Source organism: Arvicola amphibius, chromosome 3 (genome assembly GCF_903992535.2).
Source record: "Arvicola amphibius chromosome 3, mArvAmp1.2, whole genome shotgun sequence".
In the NCBI taxonomy this organism is placed as follows: domain Eukaryota; kingdom Metazoa; phylum Chordata; class Mammalia; order Rodentia; family Cricetidae; genus Arvicola; species Arvicola amphibius.
The window spans coordinates 131,970,558-131,996,013 of NC_052049.1; the positions used below are offsets into that span (position 1 = coordinate 131,970,558).

The following is a 25,456-nucleotide window of genomic DNA, read 5'->3' on the forward strand; positions in this document are numbered from 1 at the left end:
CTAAGTCAGTTTTCCCTGAGGTTCAGAGTTTCCTTTCCACCAGTATTCTGTTCCTTCTTTAAGAACTTTTCTTACATCAGTGAGCATCATCATTTGCTGGTTCTCTGTAAATATCTTTCTATATTGCTCATCTTTGCCTTTCATATTATGAAATATTTCATATGATGGTACCCAGGGTCTGTTTTCTTTTCAAACATGACATTTCAATATTGACTGAGCACATGGCTACCCAGTTACAGATAACATTTTTCAGTACCCCCTGTGACTAAATGTGACCAAATTCATGCCAATCAGATGTGAGGGGTCCCTTGAGGTCATCTCTTTAGAAGACTTCTCTAGAGTCTCTTTACCCTTTCCATAAGCTGATAGGTGGGGGTGGGGGGCAGATAGCTTCCACCATAGGAAACAGACTGTTGTGTAACCACTGAAATGGGGAGACAGGAGAAACAGTATCTTGGGTGGCCACATGGAACACAGCCAGACTTGGGTTCTCCATGGTGAACTTTTTGTGAATGAGAAATAAACTTACTTAAGTCATTGTCCTTCCCTCCCCCCTACCAATGTTGCTGAAGTATAGTTTGTACCAGAACAATGTGCATGTCAGTAAGCATTTAATTAGTTCCTTTTGTCTTTTTCCTGTGTGTGCTGTGCGTACAGGCTTTCTTCCATGCTAGTATTTCAGTATTCGGTGCTGTCTGTTCTCTTCCTTCTATTTATAGTTTATTTATTAGTTCCATAAAGCATTTTGGGATTCAATTTGTTTCTGTGTATCTGCAATCTCCCTTTTTGTTTTATTCTGCTATTTTATCATCCTGCGTTTGAGCTCTAGTTTTACTTAATTTATGTTATCAAGCTGTGCTATTTATTACATGAAGAAATTATGAAAAATCCTTATGTTCTTAAGTTATGGTTTTTTTTTTTAGACTCTGTCTTTTGGGGCCTCCTCCCTCATTTGATTTGTTAGCTATGGGTGAGATGTGAGCACAGAGAAAACTCAGCAACTATAACCCACAAAGGGACTATCTCATTCACATCAGCCAGTCAGCTCACCCAGCTGACCCGCTTGCTACAGTGAGCTGCCTTCTTCCCCATTTCCTGGCACTCATGTGTGACATGAGAAAATACCATCCTCTCTCCTGTCCTGTCCACTGATGTTTGATCTATTTACTCAGTTGGGCTTCTGTGTGAAAACCTGAGCAAAGCTCATCTGAAATGTGTTCAGGCTATCCTAGATGTGGGGAGGGAGAAGTGAGATTTTGCTTTACTTTTTAAATTTGAGTGGTCTCAATTATTCATTCTTCTGTATCTTCCTTTCTTTTTCTCAAAATTGATTGTGGGATTGAGCGTCTGTTCATTTAAAATTATCCTGTTCGTGACACCATGAAAAGGGGAAATGGTGTGGGAAGTCCTTCTGTCTATGTTTTGCTTTTATTGGTTAATGAATAAAGAAATTGGCTTGGCCTATATCATGGGAGGAGGAAGGCGGAGTAAGAGAGAAGCCATGGAGCCGCCGGAGATAGATGCTGAGAACTTTAGCCGGTAAGCCACAGCCATGTGGCAATACTCAGATTAATAGATATAGCTTAAATTAATATGTAAATGTTAGCCAAGAAGAAGCTACAGCTAATGGGCCAAGCAGTGTTTTAATTAATACAGTTTCTGTATGATTATTTCAGGGCTAAGTGACAGGGAACTAACTAGTGGCTTCCTCCAACAGTTATACTTAGAAAAGTAACCATACAGCTTAAGCCTCCAATCTCCTACATTTTTGCATTGCTTAATATGTTTCTATTATATTCTCTCTGTCCTTAGACCCACCATTAAGTTCTGTCACTTAGACACGTTTAAAGGAAGCCTCTTTTGGAAAATCACCTCTGATCTCTTTCCCTTCTCTTATCTTTTAACATACAATGTAAGAATCTGTACATTATCCCAGAGGCATTCATTAATTCAGAGCTCATTTGATGCTGTCTTACTCTCTCATGACCATAGAAAGAATTTAAAAAAAATAACAAAACACTTAGGGCAACTTTGTGGCTCAGTGTTTTGATCACTCTCCGTGCAGTTGCAATGCCCTGAGTTTGGTCTCTAGGCCCATAGAAAAGTGGAGGGAGAGAATTGACACACACCACACACACAGAGACAATACTATAAATAAAAATGTATAAAACACTTAGGATTTACTAGAAAGTAACAAGTGACACTGACACACTAACAAAAAAATTTCTTCTTTTGATAAGAATACAGCATGGCAGGACTAAACAGTGGCCTAGCTGTCCTTGTAACCTCAGAGCACCTTACGACAAACTCTCCTGAAGACGACAGCTATAAACTTCAGACACACACTCCAGGACTGTTTGAAGCTATCAGTAGAAGCTGAAACAGGCAAACACTGAGAGAAGGAAACCGCACCAGGTCAGACTCATGCCCGTGTGACTTCTGACCCGGATGTACATCTCAGAAGTCTGAGAGAGAAAGAGTGGCTGAGAGCTAAGGAGTCACAGACATGAGAAGCCGGAGCATGGAGTTCCAGGTTAACACAACAAGGAGGAATGCTAGACATAAAGAATTGGAAGGAGGCCAAATTTTGTAAATAAATGTCATACAAATTTTTGGTTGATTCAAGTCTGAGTCACACTCATATGGAAAAGATTCGTAGGAACTCAGAAAAAAAGGAATAAATCATTGAAGACTTTAAAAAACTGAGCAAAGAATTCAGCTGCTACCCCACAAGAACAGAATTTGGACTTTAGGATTTAAATGTAACCAAACAAATTGCTTACTTGAATTATAATAAAAGTTAAAGAACCAAGTAACAGAATTTAAGCACATTATTTATAATGTGCATAATAAGAAAAGTTACTATATATACAAAGAAACAAGACAAAGCAGCACAGAGGGAATGGAGAGAAAAAGTACATGGTTTCTCTTAATTACACTATTTTTTTGAAAAAATACAGCTACTTGCTCTGAAGCTACCTATGTACACCTTTCGCCAGGTTCAAGCTCAATTCCTCACCAATCTGCACATTTTCCATATCCTTTGCTTCACGTTCTGCTCTTTCTTGCTGTAAATCTGGCTAGAGCAGTGAGCAGTAGCCGTGCCACAACTTGGAAGCTGTACTATCCTGAAATGTCCTCTGCCAAATAACTTAGTCCACTGCTTACACATTCCATCCTATTCAAGCAGACAGGACACAGTCAGAGTCTAGCACAATGTGACACAGATGGCCTCTAGTACACTTACCAGGATAGGCCTTGCTCCACTCTGGAGCCTCACAAGGCACAGCCTTTGCTGTGGTAAGCATTTCTGTGTGCATTCTGATCCCCTACATTCCTACCACACCTGTGCATCAAGCTCTTCATATATACATATACATACACATACATATATACACACATACATACATACATATGTGTATTATGTATATATGCAAAACTTGAATATACAATGTAAGAATCTGCATCCACTTCCAGTAAAAATATGACTAAGGAGAAAAAATATGTAATAAAGTCCACAATGCTTTTCCCATTAGAGTTAAATCCAGTACTTAAGCAAGCTTTCCCCAAGTGTGATTGATGGCTGTAACTTGAAGTGGCCCAATGGCAAAAACCAGCTTGAGTCTCTTTAGCCTGTTTTTCCCAGTTTCATGACAAATAAACGCTCCTTTGTAGGAATATTATTCCATGAAACATTATTATTCCAAGGGATTAACAGTCTCTGGAATATAGTTTGTAAAATGGGTTTATTCGAGTAACAGGATTAATGCCCAGATGATAAATACACAGCTGTAATTTGCTAGTCTTTGGTGCCCTGTAAAGTTAGTAGATGACACTTTGGGTAAACAAAAGACTTTCCTTAAAAGGAGCTTGGTACCTACTGGACATGGTTTCCTAGTAGAAACTCTGGAATGTTTCTGTTGCTCTTTTCCTCTGCTACCTGTGGCTTTATTTTTCCGGCACTCCAACAGAAATGCTCAGTCGGCAGAGCAGCCACAGGAGAACTGATGCCCATTGCACCTGTGTTACCATGACATCTCACACAAGGGGACAGGCCTACACCCGAGGCCACACATGGAAAAATTAGTTTAAAAGTAGCCCTACCTATTAAGATCGAGGAAAGACTGTGAATTTATCACCTATCATTGCTATCGTTGCTGTTTATTCCCTTGCTGCAGAGCGCTGTGCCAGTCTGTAGGCATTCTTGTTTAAATACTGGCTGGGGTCATAAGTGAAATGAAGTTTGGTCCTCATTTACCTCATACCAGCAGTTGGGTTGGCACGCAGCTGCAGAACTGCTGGGGTCCTTTTTATTTAATTTGGCATCCCTTCCTGAGCGGTACTGAGACTTTACCGTGACGACTCCACTGGGCTTTGCCATAATTTCTGTATAACATTAGTAAAGGCTCTGAGGAGATGCCTAAGCAAACCTGAACATAACATTAGTAAAGGAGATGCCTAAGCAAACCTGAAGGGGTTGATGCACTTACCAAGCAGGTGTTTTCACTGAAGTCAATAGAGAGCTAAACTCAAATACAAATCAAAGCAGTATAAAAATATCTTGACTAAATTTAGCAGTGAAATGGACTTTAAGGAATAGAATTTGACCATTTTAATGCCACATGCAGGTCTAAAGGTCTGTCCTTTTTGTAGTTTCTCTTAGACTAGCTTTCTTGACATCTGAACAGTACTGTCAAAGATATCAAAAAGCTATCAAAAGATAGCTCAAGTTCTGAGAGTCCTGCTTATTATGTGGGTTAGTCATATAGCTGACCCCGTGCAGTACTGCTTCTGACTTTTAAAATGAAGTCCAAGTATGAAACATGGAAATAGGTAAGAATGATGGGGACAGGAGGCATGACACAGCATTCAGTAAATGTGCTGCTGAATACATCAACCCTTCAGCAAGGTTGCCGTTTGCAGGGTTTGAGGATGGGCAGTGCCGGGCTTCCCTGGCTTTGCTATTAGCCGGTCTAGCCAGTGAGTGAATGACCCTGTCTCAGAAAATAAGATGGAAAAGCAATTGAGGAAGACACCTAACATCAGCCTCTAGCCTCCACATGCATCCTATGACTACCACACACATATGAACCCACATACGTGTACACCCCCAAACATGCCCACTCATATGTGTTTACATGAACATGTACGCAAATGATTTCTACAGTCAGAATAGAAGATAGTTCCCCACCCGGGTGGTGATGGCATATGCCTTTAATCCCAGCACTTAGGAGGCAGAAGCAGGCAGATATCTGTGAGTTCGAGGCCAGTTTGGTCTACAAAGTGAGTTCCAGGACAGGCTCCAAAGCTACAGAGAAACCCTGTCTTGAAAAACCAAAACAACATCAAACAAAGTTTCCCTGAGCCTACTTTTCTGTTTTCCATGTCATGGGTTGATGTTCCCAAATAAGGAGTCAGTGTCAGAACTGAGGTCAGGCCCAGAAAGTACCCTAGAGATGGCCTGATTCCAGAGTCTAAGTCACAGATGAACAATGACTAAGAAGTAGAAATAATCTGTCCAGAAATCACAGATATTCATAACAGACCCAGTACTGGAGCCTGTAGAACACAGCCTTTTCTTACACACACACACACACACACACACACACACACACGAGGATTGTTAATGTCAGATAAAGTTATAGTACTTTAAAAAGAAGGAAAAATACTTCCTTTGATTAAGTTGAAAACAGTTTTATCTTTTAGAGTTTTCTAATTTTTTCTTTCCTAAAAACATTTTAATGTAATACACTTGGAGCTTTCTTTGGTACACCGTACAAGGCTAGGATTTGACTCAATGCTGTCTTCCCAACCCTTCTCCGAGCCACAGGTGGCTCTACTGGCAAGCCCTCCTCTTCCCGCTGGCTCCCAGGGCCTCCTCCACCACTGAGGCCCTGTCTGTGTCATTGTTCTGTCCCACCAGTCTGCTAACTCTCCACAGAGCGTCGTCATAACTGCTGTGAGCCTGTCACGCTTTAGGAAGTGGTATGGAGAGTTCACCTTCATGCGTCTTTCTTAGGGGTAAAGGGTCCTCTGCCCATTTATTCCTCACAATAATAAACACTGGCGAGTTGAAAAGCATTAACATTTCATTCAGACGAAATTGCCTAAATGAAATCCTATGAATTGTCATTGGAATTGCATAGATATGAAGATTCGTGTTGAGAGAATTTCCATGTGTGCTGCAGGCTTTCTCCTGCTCGGGAATCTGATGTCACTTTCCACTCCAAGTGTTCTTAGATATGGCTCCTCAAAGTTTTGGAGCTCTATTCACAAAGTTCCCACACTTTCTGTTTCAGGATGGTTTCTCGGTACATTTGCACTTGACATGAGAGAAAAAGGGGAAGAGGGAAGGGAGGGAGGGGAGGAGAGAGGAAGAAGAGGGAGGGGAAAGAAATCTACTAAAATGTTTTTAGTGTCTGCCTCTGCCCTGCCTGGGGCTGAGGTCATACAGCTTTCGTCTTCTTACCATTGTATCTGCCATATTTTCTTCAATGACAACAAGAAAATGAGTCATAATCAGGAAACATGCATGGGGGCTGGAGGGATGACTTAGCAGCTAACAGCACATCTTGCTCTTTTTCTTTCAGGGCATCCAAGTTCAGGTCTTAGCACCCATGTCAGGAGTTCACAGACACTGCTGACTCCAGCTCCAGCGGATCCAGTGCCTCTGTCCTCCAGAGGCACCTGCACTCACACAACACACACACATAATTTGACCAAAGTCTTGCGTTTGCTTCTTAAAATCAACTGCTATGTGGAGCACCTGGGCTCTGGGCTCACTCCCAAAGAGCAAAGCCTAGGATTACGTTCCAGCTGCCTAAGGGAAGTGGCATGCAGAGCTGGAAGCTGGGAGAGGAAAAGTATCATGTGAATCTGCCCATGAAGCTAGGCCCTCCACCTCTTCCCTTCCCTATTGAAGCCACCCTAGTCAAATGTTCGGTTTGATTTTATTAAGTTAAATAAATCATGCAGTAAGTACTAACTATGTTTAAGTGCTCTGAAAAGACTATAGAGGATATAAAAGTGGGGGAAATGGCTCCTTCCTGCCAGGAGGACTAGCAAGAGAAAAAGACAAAAGGCCCTTTCCAGTCAACTCACTAATTCAGTAAAGCATGCTGTGATGACTGAGGCAAGAGAAAATTAATTCTACCTAAGAGACCTGGGTAGGTTTTGTAAAATTTGTGTGTGCATGTGTACATTTGTGTGTGCACGCACACACGCGTGTCCGCGCGCACACACACATGCATGCTTGCCATAGCATGCATGTAAAGGTCAGAGGGCAACTCTTGGAAGTCAGTTCTCTCCTACCACCTTATAGGACCCAGGGCTGGCACTGCAGGCCTGTACACAAGCACCTCTTCTTGATAAGCCATCCACCAGGCCCTAGCAGGCCCTGGAAGATATTTTTATGATCTAAAAGATGAACATTCTTCAAAAGCAGTCAAATGAAGTACATGACATTTCGTAGTAGTACTGAGGTAGGAAGTGAGGTAGTGACCAGTAATATGTCAACCGTGCCCCAACTCTAGCATTAAATAGGAAAGTAAGATGCATGATTAATGTGACCAGCTCTGTGCAGAAGTACATCTAAACAACATCCCCAAGAGGAGTGCGATCAGATTGGTGTTACTGAAGATACAGCTAAAAGCCAGTATTCTTTTATGAAGGGAGAGTAGCTGTGCGGGTGTGAATGAGAAATGTTCCCATCGGCTCGTGTACCTGAACACTTGCTCCCCTGTCAATGGTGCTATCTGATTTTTAGGAATTTTTAGGAGCAGGCCAGCTGGAGGAAGCACACCCCTGGTGGTGGGCTTTGGGAGTTCCAGCTTCACCCTGCTTCCAGTTAGCTCTCTCTGCTCCCTGTGTGCAGCAGAGAGCTTGAGATGTGACCTCGTGGCTTCCAGATCCTGCCATTAGTATTAGGACTCTCCCTCTGGAATAGTAAGCCAAAGCCAACTCTGCTTCTCTAAGTGCTTTTGGTCATGGTGTTTGATCACAGCAACAGAACAGTAACTAATACTGAAGCCAACAGGGAAGCAATGGCCAAGCACACAGGCTCTGACATTAGATAGGATGCTGATCTGTCTTTCTCCCAGTTATTAATGGTATTACTGGATCAAGTGACTTAATTTCGTGAAGCTAAATGGTCTTCTTGAAAATCTTTTCATTTAGTTTTTAGTTTACTTGTATGGGTGTTTTGCCTGCATGATGTCTGTGCAGCATGTGTGTGTCTGGTTTCCACAGACACCAGAAGAGGGCATCAGATCCCCTAGAACTGGATTTACAGATGTCTGTGAGTCACCATGTGGGTTCTAGGAATCGAATCCTGGCCCTCTGGAAGAGCAGGCAGTTCTCTTAACTGGCTGAGCCGGCACCCTAGTCCCAAGCTGAAGATTCTTCATCAATCCAACGGCGGCATCATCACTCATCCTACAGGGGCCACTGTCATATAAGGAGCTCAGCTCAACACAACTCGCAGTCAATCCCAGCAGATTGTAGCTACTTACTATAAAAAGCCAGATCAGAGTCCAAGTTCTATGTCCACACAACACTTGCTTCCCAGGGCTGAACTCAGATTCCTCTGGCGACTGAAGCTTCTGAGATGTGCACTTCAAAGGATACATACGTGATGCCGCTCACTGAGAACATATAACTCGTGGTCCTCTTTTCGGTTTCCTTGCTCACTGGACAACCTTCTGACTGGACAGTCTCAGTCGCTGTCTAATAAGGATATTCTATGCTTGTCAGATCAGGCTGAACATTGAGTACATTTGTCCACTGTAGCTCAAAGTGGCTTCATTCCACTCACGGGATCAACAAGATGTAAATTAATGGTTATGGCTTGAGCTACACACACACACACACACACACACACACACCAAACAAACAAACAAACAAAACCCAACTTTGTAGGGGACCCTAGCTACCAGCCAACTCCCCAGATGATACCAAAATTACTGTACCCCAAATCCATGACATCTCTTTCTAAAGAACAGGTGTAAATTTTGGTCCTAGAGATTGCCTTCTCTGAACTACATGGGATAATTTTTAATGTGTGTGTGTATACATGGCTATGCATGTGTTCATGTTTGTGTAGTTGCACATGTATGCGTGTGCACGGATGCCAGGGGATAACCTAGGGTATTATCTTTCTTTGAGAAAGGGTCTTCCATTGGCTTGAGGACCACCAGTTAGGCTAGACTGGTTCCCAGCAAGCCCCAGGGACACTCTTGTCTCTACCTCCCCAGATCTAGGGTTTTAAGCCTGTGTCACCACGCCCAACATTTCTACATGGGTTCTGGGGACTGAACTCGGGTCCTCGTGCTTGTGAGACAAGCACTTTACTGGCTGAGCCATCTTCCTAGCCCTATATGGGGATTTTAGAATCATCTAAGCAAACATTTTAAAAATCAGGAAATCTTAGGAAAAACAGAAGAAAACATGAACTTCAAACTTCCTTTGGAAAATCCAGTGCAAAGGGTGGAGCTGAAAGGGCTGCCTCCTGTAAGAGTCCTAGCTCCAGTACCCCAGCACTGCAGAGCAAGCTTGTCAGTTATTGTCTGCCTAGCTACGACATCTAGACTATAAGTTTAAATAACATTTTCTAAGGATTTTTTTAAGTGGAAGAAAGCCAGAAAGTAAAGTTTATTTCATGAATAGTTTTTCCCTTTTTTTCTATTTCTCACAAACAGACAATAAGTTTGAAAACATACCATATTGTAGAAAACACCAGAATGAAGCCAGTCTCCTGGGCACAGCTGGGCATGAGCAGACTGGACACAAGGAAGCTGGTGTGAGGTCAGGACAGGGAAGGACCTCACACTGTAGCACTGAGTGGGAATGGGCACTGTGGCTGTGCGTGGAGGGAGGGAGAGCAGAGCGTGTTCCCAGGGAATCACCCTCCTTCCTCTCCACCCTTCCTTGTTTACCCTCTCCCACCTCAGCAAGCCCTGCTTTGGCTGATGCTAGAGGAAGGGATGACATGTGGAGATGACGGATGGGGTCACAGGTAGAGTCCTTGGTGGCAGCAGGGCATGCAGCATTGGGGCAGAAAGATGGACAGGTTTGGAAGGAAATCTAAGCCACCCTGCTAGAGTGGCTCTCACACGAGAGGGACAAAGCCTTATGCAAATTGTCAGGGAGCGGGGCGCCTGCAGAACTCTAATTAGGGCACTTCATGGATATCTAACAAGTTCAGGAGATAATGTGATTCCAGAAAGTACTATTGCTTTATAGCCAAAGGGAGAGGAAATAAAGTGTAATAATCAATGAGAACATCAAGGGGCAGAGACTCTTCAGAAGAATTCTAATGATGCCCTTCAGTTAGAGCAGCTAAGTGATCTAACGTCGGTTGTGCGCCTAAAGCCCTTCCTTTCACAATCCAGACTGAGACCACACAATTAGATTTCCGAGGCCCAGCCAAGGCCGTCCGTCATCTCCAAGTGCATATTTGGGGGAAATATGAGACAGTTCTAACTGTCCACCCGGCCTATGTGAGCAGCACTGCTTCTGGTCTTAGAGCACACGGCGCTTCTCCAGCCATGTGCAGGTCTCGTGAGGCTCCTCGGGCAGCCTCCATCCAGCAGCTTCTCGTTATTGCTGGCTCTCCCCAGAGGAACTGGCAACTAGAAGGCATCTAACAAACACTGGCCTGAGAGTTATACAGTCAAGGCTGTGGCCCCTAGGATAATTGAACAAGCATTTTATCTTCTCGGTATAGAAACAAGACATCGGAGACTGAGGAATGTCTCTGTGGATAAGATCTCTTGCTGTACAAGCATAAAGATCTGAGTTTGAATCCCTAGCACCCACATAAAAAGCCAGATATGGCCCTGTGTGCCTCTAACACATGGGATTAGGGCAAAGACAGCAGATCCCAGGAGTGCACTGGACAGCCAGCCCTAGTCAAAACACTGAGCTTTGGCGTACTGAAAGACTGTCTCATGACATGGAGTGACAGAGAAAGACCCCAACAGTTTCTGAGCCACTCCATGCAAAGGCAGTCATGCACAGAGGCATATGCAAGCATACAGCACACAGGACACACTGGCAAACACATGCACAAAGAGAAGAAATGAGGCTACTCAATCTATCAAGACTAAGTGATGGATTTGTATCCTGGTTTGGGGCCATGATATAGGGTAGTGTTGAAACCTATGTCATTGGACTCAGGTCCATAGCTTTTCCCTCTAATGTGTATGTGGCTGCTTTCAGACCTTTTCATCTCTAACCACTTTTACCATATCATTGCTTGGTTATCAAAAGATGATGTGAATCTACTCTCTCTATCCTAACTTCTAGTCTAATGAGACCCTAACCTCCAAATAAGTATCTTCTGAATTGACATTCCACATGCGACTCTGAGGCCATGTTTTTAAAGGAAGTGCACAATGAATCATTCCACATTATGGTACTCATTTCTCCTCTACCAGAGAGGCTTGTAGGGGCTAGGAATGCATGCTTGAATTCAAGTACAGTTTAAGCAACAATGGGCTAGGAGACTGGAGAGCACAGCAATACTATTTATCCATCTCAAGTACCTCTTAGGAGATAATGACCCTGACATGACAAAAGCGGTTCTGTCAGGCCAGTTTCTCTTGTGGCTAGTGCCATGGAGCTGCTTGCTGTCTTGGTTAGGTTTCTATTGCTGTGAAGAGACACAATGACCACAGCAACTCTTATAAAGAACATTTAATTGGGGTGGCTCATTTACAGTTTTAGAGGTTCAGTCTATTATCATAATGGCAGGGAGTATGGTGGGGAGCATGGCAGACATGATGCTGGTTACATCTTGATCAGAAGGCAACAGGAAGAGACACTGAGGGGTATCCTGAGGATAGGAAACCTCAAAGCCTGCCCCATAGTGACACACTTCCTCCAACATGCCATATCCACTCCAACAAAGTCACATTTACTAATAGGTCTACGCTCTATGAGATCATGGGGCCAATTACAGTCAACACACTGTTATTGTTCTTAGCATCAGCTTTTGTTTGTTTATGTATATGAGTACTTTGTATGTATGTATGGTTGAATACCTGAAGAGGGCACTGGACCCATTGTAGATGGTTGTAAGTCTCCATGTGGTTTCTGGGAATAAAACTCAGGACCTCTGGAAGGCAATGCGCTTTATCACTGAGCCATCTTTCCAGCCCCTCATTTTACACAGAACTCAGTGTAGCGCGTTTGCACCGCCCTGCTCTCATTCTTGTCACACAAAAGCAACCATAATGAGGTCAAAGAATGAAGGTTCTGTTCTGTTTGTCTGAGGCAGGGTCTCACACTGTAGCCCAGGCTGGCCTCGAATTTGGATGATCCTCCTGCCTCAGGTTCCCAAGTGACTGGCTCAGTGTGTGAAGTTTTCTATTCTTACTCACGAAAGCACAGTTCTTATAAAAATCTCAAGTTTGCACTGTAGATATATCTTTTTCTTTTCTTCTTTCCCTTCCTCCCTCTCTCTCTCCCTTCCTCCCTCCTTCTCTCCCTCCCTCCCTCCCTCCCTCTCTCCCTTTCTTTCCTGGGTGTTAAAACAGTAGCACAATATGGCAACTTTTGGTGAACTTTTGTTTTGAAGCATTCTTTGTCTCATAGGGGATATTTGCAAGAAAGAAAATATTGATCACAGAGAGATCTAATTAGAGGAAGTCACCTCTTAGCAGTCTGGTAAATTCTATGAACCCCTTCTCAAAATAGTGTTTTGTAAATGCATGGAATGAAATGCAGAGAAAAGCAAGCCAGGTTGGTGGTGCACACTTGTAATCCTAGCATTTGGGAGATAGAGGCAGGAGGATCAAGAGTGTAAGACCAGCCCTGGCTATACGAGATCTGTTTTAAAAACAAACTAATTATTTAATAATTATGAATAAATAAATATTTCATAATAAAATAAATGGAAGCTGATTATATTGAACTATAATTCTATCTGTAATTTCCTTGAGCATTAACCCTATCAAATATGTTAGCCCCCCGTGTGTGTTTGTGTGTGTGTGTTTGTGTGTGTATGTGTGTTGTCTTAGGCTCCTCTATCTTCAAAGTGGTGCTATGAGGTCAAGAACACTATGCCTTAGCATGGCCTCAGATGCTCAGGTCTACAGCCCCAGGCGCAGCATGAAAACTGGGTCACTTAAGGGAGTGGGCCCAGTTCTGAGAGCAGGTCGCTACTAATACGGGGTGAATATAAAGCAGTGCAAAGGTTCCTTCCTGGACCACTGCCCCCCATCTTCCTTCTCCCTGTCCACTCATGCTTGAAATCCCCCAATAGAGCTTCACTTCTTCTTTTTTAATTAAATAGAGGATTTACTCTTGTGGAAAGGAAATACACGGGGAGAGGTAAAACTCAATGCCAAAGGTTCTCGCATTGATTCCTAGCAGTAGACCCCGTTTTCCACTGCAAATAAATATGAATGTCAAAACATTTAGCATGATTCTGTTGATTTCATATTTTTAAAAACAGGAGCATATAAAATATTGTACGTGTATATATTTATTTATATAAGTGCTCACATATCCCACTCAGATGGCATATAATAAAATATATCTACATGAGTATCAGTCAACATTGGAAATCATGAAGTTGTTTTGATGAAGACAAATTGTAATTTCAAGAATTGTAAGTAATAACTATAGTATTATTGTTATTTCCACAATAATTTATTTATATACTTTATTTTGCCTATACAAGATGAAAAAATTTTCAATGTGAAAAGACAAATCATTTTAAATAGCCAGTAATTTATTATGACGCCATAGTCTCAGGACTCCCTTTAGCTAAAATGATCTAGACACGCTGAAGAACAGTAGGGAATTTTATTATAAGATAGAATCCCTAACATTTAGTAACTGCTGCTGTTTTTTAATTGCTGAGCATCTGTTGGTAGTGACTCAGTTAGGGAGTCCTGAATAGGTAGATTCCAACAAACTCGAGTCCTGATTATCCTTTTTTACTGCATAACCTTAGACAGGTAGTATGTCCTTCCTCAGTTTCCTCATCTGCAAAATGGCCCTATAAATGGTATATATTCTAGTTCAAAGGTCAGATAAGATAGCATGCGTTAGGCACTGAGTACCACATCTTATCACCTGGACATGCTGCACTAGCCACAGACTGAAGAGCCCATGGCACTTGTGTCAAGTGTCACATCCCCATGATCCCTCCTCCTCTTCAATTGTCTTAGTGCCTTCTCTGTCACATATTCACCCAAATTTCAAAAACAATTTTGTCTGGGATATTAAATGCACATTTTTAAATGGTACTTTATTGTTGGCTGATTATTTGCCATAATCAATAAATTAACATCTTTATCCTAGACTACAAAAATAAAGCAGCGACTGATCTCAAACCACAGAAGCAGCGGCCTAACAGGAGCGAGCGCTGAGCCATGGTTCCTGCCTATCATGGTGCCCTGAGAGCGGTGGCGGAGCTGTGCCAGAGCAGGCACCAGAGGACCTGCCAGCCTTTAACTGGAGTGTGTGTGCGCTAGCAGTGTTATCGAGCCGTCTGCTCAGAGCTCCTAGGGCTCAGACCTTGACATAAAAATTGCCTTTATAAATTTATAAATTGAAAAAAAATACTTCATGCATGTGAATGTTTTATTTACATATATGTACGTACAGCGCATGTGTGCCTGGTACCCACAGAGATCAGAAGAGGGCATTGGATCCACTGGAACTGGACTTATAGGTGGATGTGAGCCATGATGTGTGTGCTGGGAACTGAACCTGGGTCTTCTACAAGAATGTGTGCTCTTAACTACCAAGCTATTTCTCCAGCCCTTGAAATTAGCTTATTTAACCTTTGTTATTCATACATATGACTATCACAGAAGTCCATGTGAGCACATCTGAATTTTCCAAGTGTGACCAGTACAAAGCTACAATCTATTTTGATAAAACTCATAGGAAATTCAGCTGTGCGCTCTTGCACATGTGTGGTGGTCTAACGCATTTTATCACTTGGTTTCTAACATAAATAAGCATGTCGTTCTGTGCTGCACCTTGAAGGATTTGTCATGAAATGAATTGTGACTCAAGCGTCGGCCACCTCTCTAAAACTCTGTAGCTTTCTGCTACAGTGTGGAAAGCACAGCAGCGGGCCTGTGCCCTCATTATGCTCCGGGGTAAAGGGAGCTGAATCTGATTCTTTTCTGTGACGAAGGGAGGAGCACAGGTGCAAACCAGGGAGAAGGAAATAGATTGTTAATGCTAATTCGTTCTCAGAAAGGCGAGAGTCTTATTGGGCATTTATCACATGCCAGCAGTGGGAGATATTTTCTGTAATCCCCGTAACAGCTGTACCTAGTAGGCATCATTATCCTGGCTTCACAGAAGAAGCTGAGGGACTCAGGAGGTTAATTTGCTTACCTGCAAGTTCGAGAGCAGGCCCAAGCTCTGCTGAACTTGACCCGAGCTCTTTCCACCATACCACCTGCCACCGCGTCTAGCTTGCCCCTCCCCACCCCCCATAAAACAGAGACGTGAAAATGGTCAAGCGACAATCACGGAGACAGCTAGGCAGTGGCAAGGCTGTACTGTAAATCCAAGAGCAAGGTCACTTCACTAGGAAAAACTATCAGGTGGCCCCTGAGGAGACGACTTTGGACAACCAGGCTACCTGGGGCTGGCAAAATAAGGACTTGCTTGTGGTGCTCAATGTCCGGCTACATGGCTTCAAAGCAGAGGCTGGACAGAGAGGGGAGCCAGGCTCTGCTAAGCACCTGTTGTGTGTAGGGCATTGCTGGGTGCAGTGGAGGACTTGGAAACATGTAAAGAGGTCCCCAGCCTCATATTTGTATAGGAAAGAAGATGATCACATGAAAAATTAATAGTATTGCTGGAGCGGCAGTCAGCAACAGTCTGTTGTTCTCCCTTGGTCCCAACAAAAATGTAAATTCTAAATGACAGATGAAAGAGTGGTAAAATATAGTACGTGGGACTGCTAATACTAGGAACTAATACTTTCAGAGCATTTTTTTTTTTTTGCAACCAGATCTGCTAATTCATTTGTGTCTCGATGCCATCCTACAGGACAGACACACTCAACATAGTACATCTTACGTATGAGGAGACAGAGGTTGTCTCCAGGACATCCCCCATGTGTGAGGCTCACATAGAGCAGTGTGAGCCAGAATCACCACACTGCATGCTGAGAAGTACTGTGAGTCCAACCTAGGCTGTCTGGGGAATAAATACAGTCTCTTCCCCCGGGATATTAAAGGACAGGATTTGAAAGACATTCAAGAACTCGCTGTAGCTTGGTGTTTCATGGACACTACTGATGAAGACATGGCTCTACTGGCTTCTCCAGGCTCCCCTAATGGTGGACTTTGGTGATGGAGCTGAACACCAGCCAGTGTCACATGTGTTCCTAAGATCTTCCATTGTTCCAAGGACAGCAGCAGTGTATACCAACAACATGCCACCGTAGACCGCCACTGCCACTGCTGCCATATTGATGGGGTATACTTTACAGCTTGTGAATCAGGAGGCACACTTTCAAACAACACTCTCTGTACAACCTCGAGAGAAAGCTGTCCACAACTGCCAGAGGTGGGGATGCTGTGCGCGCCTTGCAGTCCTCGGGTAGTAACTGTGTGTCATAAATAGAATGCGGCATTTCAGAATGTCTTTAAAGCTATTTCCTTTTGTTCAACTAATTTAATTTACCAAATGCTCCTGGGGGAAAGGGAGGGGGAGCAAGATGCTGACTCCACATTTTCTGGGGGGAAAAGTCACTATTTCCTTAAAAACAATACAAAAACAAAACAAACAAAAAAACTCTTCTCAGAAAAATTACATCTCATTGTGGTCTGCTGGCTCCCTCAAACTCTAACTCTGTCAAAATCCTGCCCTGGCAGGTGTGAGGAAGAATAGATGCCGAACTTGAATGAACACCCACATCTGTTTTTGGAAAAGGGGAACAGAAGCAGCACAGAAGGAAGTAAAAGAGATAATTGCTGGCTTGAACTACAATGCATTTCACTTGTGGGCAGAGGGCCAGCGTACAGCAGGCAAAATATGCAGGCCCATCTTATTGGAATTCAGGGGTGGGCCTCCGTTCCTGTCCGGAGACAGCTGTAAACCAGCAGCCCATGGCATCACAATCAGGCACGGAGTTTTGTCAAGGAATGCTGATATGGACAGAAGCAGCTCTGCCGGCTTTGCCTGCACCCCGCCTGGTGCAGTGACAGTCAATCTCTGATTCCAGATGACAAGAACTGGATAAAAACTTCAAACAAATGGCGACCTTTCCAAAGATTAATTTGTTTACCAACAAAATGTTCGCTCTTGTCATGTGAAATGGGGGTGACCTTCACTCTGCCACATCTAGGCTGGAAGGATGCTGACTGTAGTCATCCGTTAGCTCCATCTCAGCAATTATTTCCTTTTTTATTTTTAGTGACAAGAAGGCTTTATTAATTCACTATGCTTCTTGTTATGGTTTATAAATGCGGCAAGCTCGTTCTGAATTACTTCAGTGTAACATCAATTTGTTTAAATCTAATTCTGCTCCCGTTGCCAGATTATGTTGTGGCTGTAATTGTGGCCATATGCATGGGCTTAAAACACAATCACGTTCTGAGGTCGCCCCGCCCCCGCCTGTGGTACTTCTCCTAATCACTCGACATTAACACAACTGCCTCACTTTCCATCACTTTATCATCTCAGAAATGATTGTGCTTTCGGGGGAGAGATTGCTCTGCACACCCCGCGCGAGACAGTAAAGAGTGAAGCTATGATTTGTGAAGTGTGGTTGCTACCCAACCAAGTTAGGGAGAAGCACTGGATAACTTACGAGTCATAAAGCCCAAGTCATCATAGCATTAAATCCAACCTCATGAATAAATAAAAGGTTCTAAGTTTACATAGCATTATATATTTATTTATTTGGAAAGTGGGACCAAAGAACTGGTATAATTCTCCAGCAACTCATAGCTTGCCAAAAAGAAAAATGCTTTTATGATTCTTTTCTAGGTCATAACAGTTGTAATCAGAGTTATTTGTGCAGCAATTCATGGCGATGTTTTGTTTGGCTATTTTGTTATGCATTCATAATCGTTCTTTTAAAATTCATGTTAACAGTTACATGTTTCAAGCCTTTTAAGAAACCCTTTTTACTTGAGAAAAATAAATCAAAGTCAAATTTTCACAGATCTTTCAGTGCACTGCACTGTAAGGCCTGACTGGGAGGAAACGAGATGCTGTGAGAATTCAAGAGCAGCCCCAGCGCTCGCCTCCCTGCTCCCCCCCATCCCGGTGAAAGCCCAGCAGATGCATAGAACAGCTTTCTTCAGCTCTTATTTGGTGCATTTAAGATCCTAAAATCGGTAATGGTTTTGCATTTAGTACTTTTTTTATAAATTGATTTTATGTAGAACGGGTCACAGAAAACAGTGTTCTAAAGGCAAGTTGCGTGATATGATTGTATGATACATATGTACGTGTGTGTGTGTGTGTGTGTGTGTGTATGCGTGCATGCATGTATGCGTGTGTGTTTAATGCACCAGCATCTTCCATTAGCTCCTTGTGGTGAGGAAGGAGACACCTCCTCATCAGATGAAAATACCCCAGCTTCCAGGAAATACTAATGCAAACTGACTGTATATTCATATTTGCTTGTCAAAAATGCCTTGTATGTGGAGGCTTTCGACAAGCTGTTCAAGATGCCCAGACCGTAAGGCACTGCAGGACCCTCGGCAGTCAGGCAGCCTCCCCGCCCTGAGTGTGAAGAGGTTCTCTGAAAGACAGCCTTGCGGCTGCTTCTCTAAATAACTGTGCATCACCATGATAGACATGTGGTCACAGTTTGGGTAGATGCATTTAAAAACATTTTTTTTAAAAAAAATAAGAGATTAATTCCAGCTGCATTATACCTCTTCGTGGTTGTTTAAAGCCAGATAACTTAATCTCCCTCAAAGAGCTTTCTGAGCAAGGCCTTCATTTGTACATCCAAACAAAACTACTGCTCTAGTGACACTTGGTATCTAGACCAACATAAAATGACAGCAATCACCATCTTGACAGAAAGGCCAAGAGTTTAATCAAAATCTACACAATGTACGTCCAATTTTAAGGTGCCCTCATGTTGGTTTTTATGGGGTCATTTTCATGAAAAGGATCTTTACTATAATAACTGAGGATCTGTTGTTAGCCTGTCACACAGGGCAGAGACTGTCACGCACAGTCTCGAACTGTCACTGTTCCGGTGTCTCAGAACAATACCCACACTGCTGATTATACCTGTAAACTATCAAAATATAACAAACAGTGAAGATGACATCCTAAAGCCAGGACTTCTTTGAATTCCTTATTGAAGTCTGAATTTTGGCATCACAAAGCAAAGCCTAATCCCCCATGTCTCTCGGCAGACCTCTAGAAACTTGCATCTTCATCAGGAAGTTTGTGTGCCATGCAGCAGTCGCTCCGGGTGGCAAAGCCGCAGCACTCCGCCAGCTAAGCCAATATTAATTCTAGATGGAGGAGGAAAACCAACAACAAAAGAGAAACCTGCTGCCGTGTGGACAGCAAAGAAGTCATATTTTCACTTCAAGGGCTCTGGGAGCCCTGGGAAGCGGCGGGAAGCTCCTCCCATTATTCACACTGACGTTTTAAATAAAGTTCCAGAAGGAATAAAAATCTCTAACTTTCTGGTGAGTTCTTGGGCTAGAAAATATTTCTAGGATAAAGTGCTCTTCATCTAAACTTGTGAATAGCATAAAACAAACACAGAGGGCAGGAGGGACTGAGTGCGTGGTGACAGACGCAGCTGAAAAACAGAGGAGACTGGGATGATTTCATCTGCAATAATTAAGGAAACTAGAAACTGTCGGACAAATTTAATCCTAAAATTAATCTTGTCCTTGGTTCTAATTTCACTAAAATATACATTTAAGAGCACTGAGAGAAGCCAGTGGTTATAAATGTATTTTCAAAATACATATAGATTTCACCTTAGAAATTGCTTTTATATTAGAAATGATGTCAAGTAAGTTCCCTAGTTAAAACAAATCACCACTCCTAAATGTTCCAGGAAACCCACAGCACAGGAAGAGGCCGGATTCCCTCCTGAGCACCTCAGCCCCAAGCCAGCAGCAGTGGGTGCTGCTGTTGCCTGTAGCACTTTGTTGCAGTCGGAGGTGCCGCCACACTGGCTCTGGGTTGGGATTCTTGCTTTCGTGTTGCAATGTCACACAAGGGTGTGCCACGGGGAAGGGTGCTGCGAGGTGGCATCCCTTGGCTTGTCCTCGTGCTGAGCCTACTGTGAAAACTATCCTAAATTCCTCTCCTAATTCTTGTTATCTTCTCCCTCCCGGTTAAATTATGCCACTAGATCATTCAAAGAGTACCAATCACAACAACAACAACAACAAAAAGAATGAGCTACAAATAGATCTTTTAAAATAAGTCTAAATTTTCATAATCATTACTAATTACAGACAGAAGAAAGGCCGCTTCATTTCATTTTTTAAAAAATCCTGAGGACAAAAGAATCATCTTACTTAATCTGCATTTTACCATACACCACTAATAAGAGGCTTGAAAGCTTTTTCTGAGTTACGAATCCACCGGAGCAGCTCATTACTGACCTGCGCTTTCCTCTGGTTAATGTATGGCAGGCTGATGCCGTAGTTGGCGTTCACAGCAGCTCTGTGGTGCACATTTTCCGGATCCCGCATGATCTTTACATTCAACTCTATCTTTGGCTGGAACAAAGAAACGATGAAACTTTGGTAAACAATGAATAAAAATGCTTACTAACATTTTATATCCTTGGAGGAATATAAAAGTCTTGGAAAATAAGGAGTTTAATGCAATTCTCACTAAAAGAAAAGGGTCTTTTATTTAGACTACTAAATAAAATCAATCCTTTTCTATTCAGAGAAAAGGAAGATTTTCCTCTATGTGTTCTATTTGGGCACAAATATATCCTCAGACACCATTCATTTTCTCAAAAAAACAATGTTCCACGTCAGCCAGGACGGACAAAGGACAAGAATCTCTCATCTCAGTTTATTTCTGGCTTTCCAGGTCAAGGACTTAGTGAAGAAAATCTATACTCCAGACACGCAGGTAGAGGGCTCTCTTGGCCTGTTAATGTGGCCGCATTCCTCTAGGGACATTACAGGTAGCTGTTGGTTCGGACATGATGAATTTTTACCACACCAAATGTGTCTACGCCTCTGCAGAGATTTTGCCATTAGTAATTAGCAGTTTTGTTAGGGAGAGAAACAGCATCTTGTTCTAATCATCCGTTCTTCATTTTAAAGGATTCCTGTCAGAATGGCTGCAGTGAAAAACATTGGAGGGATGCCACAAACCTAGGTTACCACCCTAGCCTGGACTGCTGGGTGGGGCTCAGCAAAGCCACCTCACTTCACTGCAAGTCAGCCCATTTGCTTGTCAAGGGCAATGGGTGGGTGTGATGCTCTCGGGAGGCGCTGCCCTGCGCATCAGCAGCCTGTGACTACAGATTAAAATGACAGTTGGCACTTAGGAATCACCCGTGAGATGTTGTATGACCTTTGTCCCGCAATATAATCTACAGACCTGTGGTTCTGTTCACAGGGCTAAGCCAGCTCAGCCCTGTCTAGTTCCAGAACAATTTTATCTCCCCCAAATGAGGCCTTGCATCCATTAGCAATCGCTCCCTAGTCCTACTACCCCCTATCCCAGCAGCCACTGGGACTCTTTCTGTCTCTACCACAACTAACTCCATTCTGGACATTTTGTATGGATAGGAGCACAATATCTGGACTTTGTGAGTTTTATTTTTAAAGGAACTTAGAGATACTGGGAGCGGCGAGAAAATTTAATTTGGGTTCAGTCAAATATATCTCAGTATAGAGGGCGATCAGAGGCAAGTGTTAAAATGGTTGTGGTGACCCAACAGACCAGTCCAGAGTCCACTTATTTCTTCCAACTTAAGCATCATAAAAAGACTGTGGTCGCCTTGAAGAGGAAGGCCACAAAAGGAATGAAGGCACGATCTTGTCAGGATGAGCTGGCGACATATGCTCCATGCTTCCCTTCTGGTTTTAATTGCTCCTGAATAACCAAGCCTCCGTATTTAACCCATCTGGAAACACACGTCACAAACCAGGCATGTCTTGCGACTTTATCCTTTAAGTGCATATGGAAGCAGAAGTAACGTGAAGCCCAGTTACAGATGGTTTCCTTGCTGCGGCTAGCCCACACTCACAGCGCTCCTCCGGCATTTTTGCAGAGCCGAGTGCCTTTTTTAAATTGAAATTAATACCTGAACATAATTTTTTCCTTCTTAATTAAGCTTGCAGGGTAATTTCCATCCTACCAAGGATCAGGAAATTGCTAATATGTATTATATTGACTGGATGTGGTTTCTGTAATTAGGATGCTTTAAGAATGTGGATTGTGGATACAATTGATGGTAATGGCTTCATCTATCATGTCTCAGCTTCGTTAGAACTTTTTAATTCTGGGATCACTGGCTCAGTGGACCAGAGAGGCTTTCTTAGTTTTAGTATGTTCTATCAACTTTGTGTGGCTACAGGGCTGGCTCGGGGAAGAGATGCCCAGAGTTGCCCGAAGTGCCAACATGGAGACCCAGCTGTTCTCTGCCCTATCTTACATCTCTGGGGCACAGATATTCTGCAACTAAATCACCATGCTAACAGAAATGGTAGTTGGAACACTGACTCTTACTGTGTGTGCCTAGAACAATGCCCCTAAAATTATTAATTGTCTCCTCTTCACCATTTTGGCACCAAAGCATGAGTTTATCAAAATGATAATACCTGTGTGATTTGATTTCCTTTTAAAATATTGGATTCTGGTCATGGTGACACAGTCTGTAATCCTAACTTGAGGTGAGGCAGAAATATTAGAAATTCAAGGCCAGCCAGCCTTAGCTATATGAAAAAATATAGCTTAATATGTCTCAAAAATAATAAAATAATAAAAAATACTGCCAGTGAGTTGATTCAGTGGGTAAACACACTTGCCACCAAGCCTTACAACTTGAGTTCCATCTCCAGGTCCCACATGTGGGAAGAGAAAACCAACTCCTGAGTGTTGTCCTCTGACCTCTACACAAGCACACGCACATGTATGAATGAATGAATGAATGAATGAAGTTTAAAACTAAACATAAATATATATGAGGCTGGGGATATAACCCAGTGATAGACTACTTGCCTAGAACGCGAGAGGTCCTGGGTTTGATACCCAGCAAAGAATAAAATATTAAAGATGGCTTCACTGAAAGTTATGATCAAGTAGATTCAGTGCTTAAATCTGTCATGCAGTCTGTAGAATGTTTTTGCTTATTAGCTTGTTGTCAGATCTAATAATAAGGGTTTATTTCTACTTAGAAAAACAATTATAAATTTAAAAACCAAAAGGAATGAATCATTCCATTAAGCAAAAAAGCCACTCTCTGAAAAATGCTCTCTCACCAGCAGTAAGAGAAATATCAGAAATAACTTCAGAAAATTTCTTCAGTTGGTCAAGAAAAGGCAGAAATTTCTTTAATTTATTTTGAGTCACTAAACAATCTAAAATTTGCATTCTCTCCTTTTGATAGTAATTACAAGCAGATATATCAAATGTGACTCTCATTTAGACTTTGGTTTGTAAGAACAAAACTTATTATCAGAGCCAATTACTGTTTTACCTACATGGCTGCACAGAAGCAGGGAGCTCAATTTTCATCTCATCAGTGATTTTGTGGTATTTATTTTATTACTATGCCCACAACGCTATATAAGAAGGAAATAGCTTATGCTATTAAAACTAGGGCTGGAATACAAGTGGCTAAGGTTGCTTCTAGAAGAACTTCTGAATTAAAAACACTAGGCAGCATGTAATGCCAGCTCCCCAGACATGGGCAGACCATAAAACACACACATCTATCTGAGCAGTAGCTCCCACACAGAGTAATCAAAATTGAAATGCTTCACAAACAAAGTTGAGAGAAGCTATTTGCCAAGTTACAGTATTAGCAGCAGAACATTGTTCTCAACAGTGCCTGCCCCGAGTAATGTCTTCCTAAGTGGATATTGCTTAATGCTGTATTCCCACTGGTAAAAGTCATCTTCCATTTAAATCTCAAAGCCAGAGAAAGAACAAATAGGAAATAATTGAGTCACCTTTCACTCATTCTCACAGCCGTGATTTTATATATTGAGAAGAGCAGTAGACAGTGCGTCCCAGTTTGAGCCACATAAGTTAAATTTCTCATCTGTAACATGGGGAATAATGTCAGACTTCACAGGGTCATTTGTAAGATTCGAATGACTGGTATATGTTGAGTATCTCATAAATTATAAAGTGCTTGCTATTCGGGGGAAACTAGAAAAGAGTGTGCTGGCAGGTGGGGGAGGGAGACCGCAGTGGACTGAAATACTTCAAATATATTAAAGCCATGAGTTCTTAAAGGTCAGCCTCCAGAGTACCTAATGGTAACCCCAACAAATTAACTTGGAGTTTGGAAAATAAAAGGGAGTTAGCATTTAGCCTACTTTTCCTTAAAAACTCTATTTCATATTCACCAAAACCATCTAAAAATGATCTTCGTAGACACTAATAAGTGCTGAAGGAATGGCAGAATTCTAAAGCAAACGTGCACTCAGGAGACACTGATGGCTGCTAAGATCGAGTGTGGTAGACGGCTATAGTTTTACAAAGGGCAGACCAAACTGATTAGAGCTGGATTTACTGATTAACCAAAGTATTATTAAAAGAGAGTAACAATACTACATGACCAGGCATGGTAACTTCAATCTGTAATCTCAGGGTCATCCTTGGCTGCATGGTGAGTTTAAAGCCAGCCTGGGCTATGGGAGGCTGTTGAGAGACGAGGGGTGAGGGAAATCACCAAAGCTGTTAAAGCCAGGTGACAGGTACGTTTCATTGTATATTTGTGTCTATTCAAGAATACAACTTCTTAAGTCATTAAAGTTATGGTATAATTAACACATTTAATTCATTTTTTAGCTATTCATTTTAACATCCTGTTCTCAATGGCTTCCCTCCTTACCCCCCTGTCAAGGAAGTAAGCTCAATAAACAGAAACTCCCCCATAGGCTCAGAGCATCAGTTCTGGGCTACTTACAACTAGCCAGACTCCAGCCTGATGCCTCAAGTTCACAAAGTTATAAGGATAACCATTGCTTTCCAGACGTGTTTGCCCTTTTTTCCTGAGGACTGAAGAAAGAGAGCAAACACTTATTCGGCTTACTTTGTGCCAGAACAAGTAGGTGGGGACTGACACATCCAACTTTAACTTGGCTTAAAATGGGGCCAGGGAGTACACAATAGCTGCCTACCTTCCAGTGGATGTAACTGGACAAGCAACTGCCAGACCCCGCGAGCTGCCAGTGGGGAGATGGATTTGGTTTGTTTCTAACCCCAGCTCTCCTTCCCTCACTGGGATGGAAAGCAATGGGAGGCTTCCTTAGGTGTGTCAGCCTAGGATCAT

At 42.6% G+C, this 25,456-nt stretch overlaps 1 protein-coding gene across 3 annotated transcripts in view; it reads right to left on the bottom strand.

The window, feature by feature from the left end:
- The window catches only part of Iqch (IQ motif containing H), a 194,021-nt gene that overhangs the window by 137,738 nt on the left and 30,827 nt on the right, over positions 1–25,456 (bottom strand). For all 3 annotated transcript variants that reach the window (XM_038323380.1, XM_038323379.1, XM_038323378.1), the window contains exon 5: positions 20,586–20,702. In XM_038323380.1, coding sequence (XP_038179308.1) covers positions 20,586–20,702 — 117 coding nt within the window. The remainder of the gene's footprint in view (positions 1–20,585; positions 20,703–25,456) is intronic.